Here is a 10,826-nt window from a genome sequence, read left to right as displayed (position 1 = left end):
GATTTATTTCAAAGACGAAAACAACTTCCTAGTCCAACTAGGAGAGGGAGAGGCCGATAGGGTGTGCTTCCCCTCATATGTATTATGATAGGGATTTGGCCCTCTCATTGTATTAAGCTCAATTATATGTGTTTTCTGCACTTTTAACCCATCAGTTTATAATTTAATCCAACCCGATACATGTTAGAGTATGCCCAAAGATCAATCATGAGATGGTTGTAATAACATACTTGATTTATCATGTTTATTAATATAAGGCGTTACCATTATTATTTCAGTTTCTTTTCTATGTATATAAATAAAATATTTTATAATAATGTCCTGAGAATAATATGATTATTCTTAAAAGGTCCTTAGTCAAGTATTATTGTTGGATAGGACAACAATAATGCATTAAGACAAACATGTAGTTGATTGATGATAAAGAGTTGTCATTGATATGGAATGTCAAAATCAATGCATGAATATGTGTGTTAGAGAACAACATAAAGAGTTGTCATTGATATGGAATGGACTATGCAAGTGTGACTATTCCATGACTTCCAATCCAGAGATAAAGGACTTAAAGATTACTGCATGAAAGGTTAATCATTAAAAGGTTATGTCAAATCATAATTTCTTGTGACTTAGGTAGCAATGATGCATTACTAGGTACCACTCATTGTTTGTAATATTGGAATCGTTCTAGTATTACTGCTAACATTACAAGAACCTACAGGGTCACACCCTATAGTTGAAATGAACGGAATAAAACAAAGTTGGTATTGTGTTTGGTTGTCACTTGAATTAAATTAATTATAGAATTAATTTAATTGGGTAATCAAATATCGAACACATTATGTACAAGGTTGTTGTACGCATAATGAGAACATGAATTTGGTTAGTATATAAATTCAAATAAATATATAGTTTACCGAAATCATTATTATAATTAATGTAATTATAATTTTTGATTTAAAACATTGTTATATTTATTTAATTTCTAGAAACCCTAAATATAGATATAAAAAGCCCGTTTTTCTTTGTTTGGGGTCTAGCAGCCGTCAAAGCAAAGTCTTTTCCAAAAATAGTTTTGGGGATTCCTTTCGTTCATTGTCAACTAGGTGGATTACGTAGAGGCTGGAGTCACGATAGATTGCGGCTTGGTTCGATAGTAGATCAGATTACTCATTGCTAAGGCATCGCTGTCTACTCAGAATAAAGATTCGGTAATTTTGAAACATTTATTTCACCCCGATTCATTCCTCACACATGGATCCATGGTTAGGATCGCCGAATGTTTTATTTTGCCGCTGCGCCGTTGGGGTGCCGGCGTTCCAACAATACATATTTTTCTATTTTCCAAAATAAAAATTATTTTTTCAATTAAATAATTTCCTCATCCGATTTTAACCATGGTAAAATTTTTGAGAAAATATATTCAATATTTTACAACTCAAATTGTTCACTATGATCGAATGGCTTCTTTTCATTTTCAGGCTTTAAAACTGCTCAAAAACATAAACTCGTTCTTCCGATCATTTTTGAGTAATCCATGTACATTTGCAAATGAGTCATTTCAATGTTCTTTTTCATCTCCATTTCAATTTTGAGAAAACCACATTCATTTCCAAATGATTTCATTTCTCTATTTCAAAGAAAACCATAATCATTTTTTAATGTTTTCCATTTCTCTATTTATATTCATTCTATTCATTTTTTATTCAACACGCAATTCATTTGTGGTTTCAACGAGCTAACAAAGGGACTTATTGGACATACGTAATTAGGGCTCAAATGATTTGTATTTAAGTTTTAGCTTTTTTCCTATTAATTACAAACTTATTTAGTCACGAAGGTCTTCCACTAAAGTTTTGTGACTAAGCTTTCCCTAACGACATACCATTACGAGAGCAACTATTCAGTGCTCTTCCATTGACCTTGTCATAAGTGTCTCACCCTCATAGTATATTATTGATCTCTTTAGGATTATATTCGTTCTCCCAATATGATCTTATTTTATCTCATAGTAACCATTACATCTTCATTCATGAAAATTCAACCACTATTAAATAGTAATCAAGTCATCCATCATAAAGACGAATGACTCGTAGCCACATTTGCTTCTCATCAACAATGTAATACTTATGAGAGGATATCATTTTCTCATATCTTGGGCTATGAATTCCACTATTGTGAATGACGCTGCATACTATAGAAGTCGTACACCCAACGCACCAGCTTTTGATTTTGTATCTATCTGAACTCAAGTTTTTACTTACATCAAAGTGTACGAGTCACGCATACATAGTCCGCCATCTACTCAGGATTTACATATGTCACACTATGAATGTCTCAAGTGAATAGACCCATAAACGAATTCAGGATCTATTCTACTTGGCTCTAGTCTGATGTATTATTAATCTAGTCAGTCACATCTATGTCTCTATCTTCTAGGAGTCATCCGCTCTGATGCCCAAGACAAAGCATCACCCTAATTGGTCATGATAGACGACATATTAGTCTTTCAATAGGTTTCCTCATTTTCGATCAAACTAAAGGCAGCTTTAGGTTCATCTACTAATACAAGTTATTTTTTTATTACAATTCGACCACGTAATACCGTTAAATATTAGTTAAATAATAACAACCAGTGAGCAACATTTACTTCCATTTTGCTTTGTGTGAAAAAAAAAACATGTGAGGACAATATACAAAGTATTAATATAATTGAATTTTTTTATTAACCAATCTGTTCAAAAAATTACAAGTGTACTTAGACAAAAATACTACATTAAGGGCACCAAATCCAATAAGTGGATGGTTGATTATTAGGGTCATTAGCTTAATTAGTTTAAGTTTTATTTAATTAAATTAATTTTAATTAAGATAATTACATGTATATATTAGAGTTAGTGGAAGAAAAAGATGAATGACATCTTCTTCATCTAAACACCGAAAGTTAGAAGAAAGAAAACCTAAGAGAAGTTTGAAACCTCCAGCCACAAATTGGTTTATGCAGTCAAGTCATTTTCTTGTAATTTCTATGTTTTAAGGTCATTGGAGTTTGATTTAGCTAGCCCATGTACTAATTTGTAAAACTGTTAAAGCTTTAGAAAGTTGTCATTGTTGATTTCTTGAACTTTTAGTTGTTAAATCGATAGGATTTAAGCTTAGACGTGAAAAGGACTAAATTGTAAAGCATAATTAACAATTTCGTACATTAGGAACCAAACTGAATAAATTGTAAAATTGAATATAGAAATAATAAATAAGAGGTCCCTAATGAGTAATAGTGAAATCATATTTCAATTCAGAGCTATAAATTGAAAGTTAGGTTAGTCCCAGTTTTAGGGATTAAATTAAATAAATTACAAAATTTTTATACATTGATAATTGATTGTGAATTAGCTGATTATTTGTAACGCCCCAAAATTTCTAATTTCGTTATTGTGAAAATATGACACAAATATCTGTCAACTTTAGTGGTTATGTGTTCTTGGAGTGTTTGGGAGGTCCCAAGTTCAAGCCTTCGCTTGGGCAAATTTTGGTCTTTTGAATGAATTAGGCCTTACTCTTGTTTAATAGGCTTTTATTTGATTGTTGGGTAAATTACATTAGAATGGGCTTGCTGGTCTGGTGGTTAAATGGTGTGTTATTATAGTGGATGTCTTGTGTTCGAATCCCTATGTAGGCAAAGGTATTATTTTTACTCAGATTTCGGGATAGAGTTGTGTAATAGATCTGAGTAGTGGATGTGTAATGGGAATTAGGGGAGAAGATTAAGGGATTTTTGGGGTTATCGGGATTTTATTTTTTTCCCCATAATTGAATTTTGACTCCATTTTCAAAAAAACAAAATTCTGTCGTTTATTCTTCTCCATCTCCTCTTGCTGAAATTCTCTGAGTTTTTCCATATTTCTCTTCCTTTTCTTCTTCTTCATTTTTCACTAGTCCATTTATTTTCTTTCTTTTTCGCACGCGGTTAGTGCTCGCTTAGTTTCGGTAAGTGTTTCTTTTTGTTTTTGTCATGAATCTCTTAACAACTGAAGTGGTAATATTTCTTCCCTACAATTTGGGCGTAGGGGGAGGCTCGGACTGGTGAATTTAGTGTTCTCATCCTAACAATAGTTAAATGGAGGGTTATCGTTGGTGGTAAGTTGGGTTTCTGTTTGTTCTTGGTTGCCAATTTGCTTGTAAATCCGTTAAATTGATGTTGAGTATCTTGACTATAGGCTTTGGAGTGCTCGGGGATTGTTTTAGCATCAAACAAAACAGGTGTGTACTCGAAACGCAAAAAGAAATGGATTTGACGAAAAGCCGAAATTACTTGCTATTTGGACAATAGCAGTAGGCTAAATTTGAAAAATCGTCATAAATTGTGGAAATCGAATTAGAAGATGAAAAAAAATATGGAATTAAATCTTATTGAGTGTAGTTTCTCATAGAAGAAACGGTGTAAGTAATGGAATTGTAAATCATAAGGTATAATAAACTTTGTGAGACAAGACAAATTGAATTTGGGTTCCCTTGTTCTGAATTTGGAAAATCATCAAAAATTGGAGAAAAATAATTAGGGGTTAAAATTTACATGTTTAAATTGTTAATGAGTCTATTTTCAATAGAAACAAATGGAAACATCATCAAAATTTTTACTAAGAGATAATTAATTTTTAGCGAAGAAGGGATGAAGCTGTCAAACAATAGAACAGAGATAAGTTTGAAGATTTTACTGTACTTACTGGCTGAACCAAAAATTTTGAAAATTTTATGGTAGAAAGGTATTTGAGTCTAGTTTCAAAGACATCAAGCGGATCTTAATTCAGAATTCTGTAGCTCAAGATATAAGTAAGTTAGTAACAGTGACTCAAGTAGACAGATTTGAGGGAACATATAAGTAAATATTGAAAACATATATGAATAATTAACTATCACGGGTTACATTAAAAATGGATCACATGGCCAAGGCCAATTTGGGCCGAGTGGGCCACATGGGCGTGTGAGCCTATTTTTTTGAAAAGTTCTGTAAGATTGCTCGGGTCGTCCAAGTCGATTGTGGACCTACTTTAGGGTCGGTAAGCTTTACTTAAACCCCTATATGTGTTATTTGTCTGTCTGATTTCTATACTGAGCATGACTTATGATATATGAATGTATGTACTATTAATTGCATAATGGCATGATATATTTTGTATGTTGCTCTTCATCGGGGTGGGTTGATAATATTTGGAAGAAGTGTCTGAAAGGCTATTAAGCCTGTTATCTGGCAGCTCAGCTGCAATATTCTGATTATGTGTCGCATTTCAGTACAGCATGGCGTGTAGGGATGGGTGGGCTGATTTAATCCCCACATGGTGTGTAGGGATGAGTTTGCGAAAACTCACCATTTCTCTGTTTAATCTGTACAGGTAATCCCCAGACTTGACGGGTCAGTGCAGCAGAGGACTCGACGGTGGCCACACGTAATGTAACACCCCGAATTTTGGGCCTAGAAGAAATAGGTTTTGAATAAGGGAACAGTTAGAAGACTGCACATAAATATCTAGTTGTGCAAGGAAGTGACATAAATGAACGTCTGCTTCAGTGGTTAAGTGATTTAGGAGTGTTTCAAAGTGTTTGAGAAGTCAGGGTTTCAAGCCTTGGCTTATCCAAAATTTTTATTGTAAGTGAATAAAATCCTTGGATCTAGATAGTAGGTTGTTAAATTAATGTGGTTAAAATATGATACAAAGGAGTTGTTGGTCTAGTGATAAGGGGCGTGTGGAGTGTACATGGGGTCTAAGGTTCGAGTGGTGGCGCATCAAAAAAGGGGTATTTATTTTGCTACCTAATTCATGTGGGTGGTAGAGTTGGATTGAAATATTGCTAAATGGAGTTTGAACTGGTCATAGAGAGAATTGAGGAGGAATATTTGGAGAGATTTGAGGAGAGAATATTGGGATTTGGGGAGGTTAATGTTGTGGAGAGGTAATGGTAAAAAATTAAGGGATATGAAGTGGATGGAGAGTATGTAGCCGAATTGGAGAAGGGATTTTTGGGATTTGGGATTGTTGCCGATTTGGTGAGAGTTGGAATTCGGGTTTCATTCCTTTTCTTTCAACCTTGGCCGAATACAGCTTCTTTCCTCCCTCACCATTTTTCTTTTCGGTTTTCTCTCCTAGTCGATTCTCTTTTCTTCTTTTTTTAAGCTCTGCCGAATAGCTCTCTGCTTTAGCAAGGGTTCGTTGATCAATTGGGAGCGCACGGTTTTTCTCTTCCTCTCCCTGAAGTGCTCTCCATTGGCTGAATACTGATAGATTAATCCCAATTCTCGGTTCTTTGTACGCTACATCTCTAATCTGCAATCTATTTTATCGTTGTTGGTAAGTGGTTATGGTATGATCAGGAGTCATATGTTACTCTTTGAGAAATAGTATTGAGTGGTAAGTGGGGTACAATTGAGATGGTTTGTCAAGTATGAGTCTAATATAAAGATGGTGACTTTTGTGTAGGTGGTGGTCGAGGTTGATTGGCATATTACCTGGGAACCAAGGGTGCGATGATCATTGATTTTCGGAATAAGAGTGTTCGGAATGAAGGCAATCAGCAAATCGCATCAGGTGTGTAAATACCCCATTGTAACTGTAGAACGGCAAAAGCCGAAAAGCCAAAAATACGACGTTTGAGACCACACGAGCGTGCGATCACTTTTGTGGTAAGCCAAACCCACGAATCATGGGCGATACACTGTGGAGGCCTCAACGAGCATTTTTATGGGCTTAGGCCGTAATGGGCCACGTTGGGCCGAAATAGGCCGTATGGGCTCAATGGGCTCGTGAGCCGCACACGGACGAAATCTACAATTTGTGGCAAATATTGGACTGGGCTATGTAAATCTTATAGCCATGGCGAAATCTGGACTAAACGGGCCGCACGAGCGTCTAGGCCCACTTGGGCCGAGTAATGGGCCTTAGGCCTATTTACACTGTTATGACCATGTAGGTTACCTGAGTCACTCGAGGCGATGCGGACCTTTCGAGAGGTCGATATCTACACCAGGACCCTAAAATAGGTAAAATGACCAAAATACCACTATAGGGTAAAATGACCGAAATACCCCCATAGGGTAAAATGATCGAAATACCCCTATAGGGTAAAATAACCTGAATACCCCCATAGGGTAAAATGACTAAAATACCCCCATAGGGTAAAATGACCGAAATATCCCCATAGGGTAAAATGATTGTTATACCCCTAGAAGATGAAATGATTGTTATGGCCTTATGTTATGTATGATTGATTTACTCTATGATATGTATGACTATGATTGAGCATGACATTTTGCATACGAGTATGATATTATGTCACGATATATTGCATGGGGATAGGTTGTTATATTTGGAGGAAGTGTACCGTACTGATAAGGTTGCACTGGTCGCCCAAGACGACTATGGACCTAGTGATGGCTATATGCCATTTATTTTGCTGGCAACTTTGCTGCAATACTGTTTAGTGCCGCAACCGATGCTAATCTTGGTGTGTCTAGCTGGGTGGGTCGATTTTATCCCCACATGGTGTGTTTGGCAGGATGGAGTTGTGTGTAGAGGCTGGATTGGGTAGGATTTCTAACTACATATCTGCACTGATTAATGATTTTGTACCGTTACTACATCGATTAATGATATTACATATTGTTCACTGCATGACTGATATCTGTTACTATTATGGGCCAAGGCCCACTGATACTATTACTGAAATTGGGCGAAGGCCCTACTGATTACTGGCATTGTGATGGGCTCAAGCCCAATCGTTTACTATTACGGGAAAGGGCTTAGGCCCACACTGAACTGGACTATTACTGTAACGGGCTCAGGCCCAAACTGCATTTATCTATTGTTTAATTGACTATTTATTTGTTAGAGGATTACACACTGAGTTTTTGTAAACTCACTCCTTTTTTAACTGTACAGTTAATCCCCAGTTGTAGGCGAGTCGGTGCTGCGAGGGGCTCAATGATGGCCACACAACCGCATCAGCTTTCATTTTTTTTAGCCTTTGATTTATAAGTTACTGATTAACTTTTAATGATGCACGCTTGGAAACGAACAACCCGTTTTGGAATCACCGTTTAATAACAAAATGATTAATTGATTTTAAAGATTTCAATGATAACAAGTTTTACGCTAAACACCTCAATGTGACACAGCCAGATTCAGCCATAACTCCTAGGCTGCGTTTGGGGTGTTACACGTAAATTTTAGACTTTTTTCCATTAATACCTAGAATTTATTACTTATTTTGGGTTTTTGATGTATCTTCTAGACTATGGACTGGTTGGCTTTAAAGTTAAGACTTTATACTATTTTTTATGGATTTTTTAAAAACTGCAACTCCACAAAACACGACTTTTTCTAAAAACTAAGGTTTTTCGTAAATAGAAACAATTTTTCCTAAATTAATTGGTTACAAAAGCTTCTACTAAGAGACAAGGTTTAAAGAAAATCAACTAGTTTTTTCTCGAATTAAATAAAAGCTAACTTACTGTAACGATTTTTAAACTTGACAATCTTATCTTCAAATCCCTTTTCATGTGACATCGTCAGATTCGACCATAACATCTAGGCCGAGTTTGGGGTGTTACATTAAGCGATATCAAAGCCAGGTTGCAAAACTCGGCTGTGGATTTGGGTTTTAAAGCTTGGTTTTAAAGAGATGATTTTTAAATGGTTTGAAATATTTTTTACTGAGTATGTTGTACACCGAGTCTCCAGCGCCGATTCTATAAGTGTTCTAAAAACTCTGATAAGTTTTTAAAATATGAGTAGCATATTCTGAAACTACTATAGGTAGTACACTGTACTGAGAACACTGTAGATAGTGTATACTGAAAACAATAGCGAAACTAAAAACTGTAGTAAGACTGTGATTCGTGATAAAAAAACTCTAAACTTCTGATATTGTTTTGCATAATATATCTACGAATAGATATCAAAACTATAATTGATTCATAAAACTATTAACATAGATAAGCTACGAATTCAAAGATGAGTGCAGGAGGTATCCGCAGACGGGGTACTAGAGGCCGAGGTAGAGGCCGTAGAGGGGCTCGAGCCGAGTCCTCGTCATTAGGCACCTGCTACAGAGACTAGGTCTCATGATCGCATGGCCGAGGATGACTCATTCTCTCAGGTTATGCTGAGGATATTAAAGAGGGTTGCTAGACCCAACACTAGATCTAGGGGTCGAGGGTCAGTTACGGAACGACTCCGGTCCAATGGGGCTGAGCTATTCAGGGGTGTCACTGGAGTCACCCCTAGCATGGCCGAGTACTGGATGGAGGCCACGAAAAGAATCATGGACGATCTAGACTTTACCCCTGAACAGAAATTGAAAGGGGTTGTTCATTGCTTCGCGATGAAGCATACCAATGGTGGCTGACCATTAAGGAGGGCACTCAGCCCGAACGACTAACTTGGGATTTCTATAAGTCTGCTTTTCAAGGTAAATATATAGGGGCGAGCTACATTAACGCTAGAAGATATGAGTTTCTGAATCTCACGCAAGGGGGTCGTTCAGTGGCCGAGTGTGAGGTTGAGTTTCTGAGATTGAGCCGCTATGTGCGAGGTATGGTGGCGACTGAGTATGAGCGTTGTGTCCACTTTGATGATGGACTCAGGTACAGTTTGAGAGTTCTGATAGCTTCGTGGAGGCAACATCACTTTTCAGCACTGGTAGAGAAGGCGAAGATCACTGAGGAGGTGAAGCGCGTTGAGTGCCAAAATTGGGATAAGGAGAGAGGCAAGAATAAGAAGGATTCAAAGCCCTCGAGTTCTGTGATGAGGCCTAAGAAAAAGGTCAGATCTGGTGGGCCAATTAGAGTGGGGGCCCCTGTTGCACCTACTAGGATCACGCTTTGGGGTTATTATGGAAGATGCTATTCGGGAGAATGTTGGCGGACGACTGAGGCTTGTTTAAGATGTGGGTCTATTGAGGACCTTGTTTAAGCTACAAGTTCTGGTACTACACAGCCACCGGGGTAGTTCAGCAGCCGCCTAGGGGTCGTGGTCAGGCATGGGGTGGTAATGGTATTGGTCAGGGGCAGAGGTGCTGGAATGGGTGAGGTAAGACAGTCGACCCTAGTTTAAGTTGTTCGTCGCTGAGAGGATAGAGATGCTCCGAACGTTATAACGGGTACGTTTCTTATTTTTTATGTGCCTTACATTGCGTTGATAGATTTAGGGTAAACAGTTGGAGGATAAGTCTCTCAGGTTGTGTTTTTGTCAGGTTAAGAATGGTGGCAGTTCTTATTTTGGGATAAACAGTAATGGGGTACTTTGTTTCCACGGTCGGATTTGTGTACCGAATGTTGAGGATTTAAGGAAGTCGATTTTGAGAGAGGCATATGGTAGCCCCTATATTATGCATCCCAGTGGGAACAAGATGTACCGAGATCTTTGGGAATCAGACTGGTGGCCAGGGTTGAAGCGTGAGGTTACCAACTTCTTTGCTTGCTGTTTGATTTGTCAGCAGGTTAAGGCTGAGCATCAGTTACCTTCAGGTTTGCTGCACCCGGTTAAGATACTGTTATGGAAATGGGAGTGAGTAACGATGAACTTCGTTAGTGGGTTGCCTCTAACACCCACTAAAAAGAATTCTGTCTGGGTCATCGTGGATCGATTGACTTAGTCTGTCCACTTCAACCCGGTAAGGATAGAATTTTTTCTTCAGAAATTAGATAAGCTCTACATATTGAAAATAATGAGACTGCATGGGGGTATTTGTCTCGATCATTTCCAATCGGGATCCTCATTTCACGTCTCGATTCTGGAAGAAACTTCATGAGGCTTTGGGTTCAAGATTAGACTTCA

The 10,826-nt window shown here is 37.4% G+C and overlaps 1 protein-coding gene across 1 annotated transcript; it reads left to right on the top strand.

Annotated features, from left to right (window-relative positions):
- The first annotated feature begins 9,002 nt into the window (after positions 1-9,002).
- Positions 9,003-9,962, top strand: LOC107956154 (uncharacterized). Its single transcript, XM_016891888.1, has 2 exons — positions 9,003-9,045; positions 9,343-9,962. Exons 1-2 carry the CDS (start codon positions 9,003-9,005, stop codon positions 9,960-9,962), a joined length of 663 nt encoding a protein of 220 aa, XP_016747377.1.
- The last annotated feature ends 864 nt before the right edge of the window (positions 9,963-10,826 follow it).

Source organism: Gossypium hirsutum, chromosome D07, assembly GCF_007990345.1.
Source record: "Gossypium hirsutum isolate 1008001.06 chromosome D07, Gossypium_hirsutum_v2.1, whole genome shotgun sequence".
Classification (NCBI taxonomy): Eukaryota; Viridiplantae; Streptophyta; class Magnoliopsida; order Malvales; family Malvaceae; genus Gossypium; species Gossypium hirsutum.
This window is presented reverse-complemented; position numbering and strand designations above follow the sequence as displayed.

Excerpts from the sequence above, each read along its gene's own strand:
- LOC107956154 (XM_016891888.1), top strand. The coding sequence starts at position 9,003 with ATGAGTGCAGGAGGTATCCGCAGACGGGGTACTAGAGGCCGAG. Across the intron at positions 9,046-9,342 it reads ACGGGGTACTAGAGGCCGAG|AAATTGAAAGGGGTTGTTCA; the intron begins GTAGAGGCCGTA and ends ACCCCTGAACAG.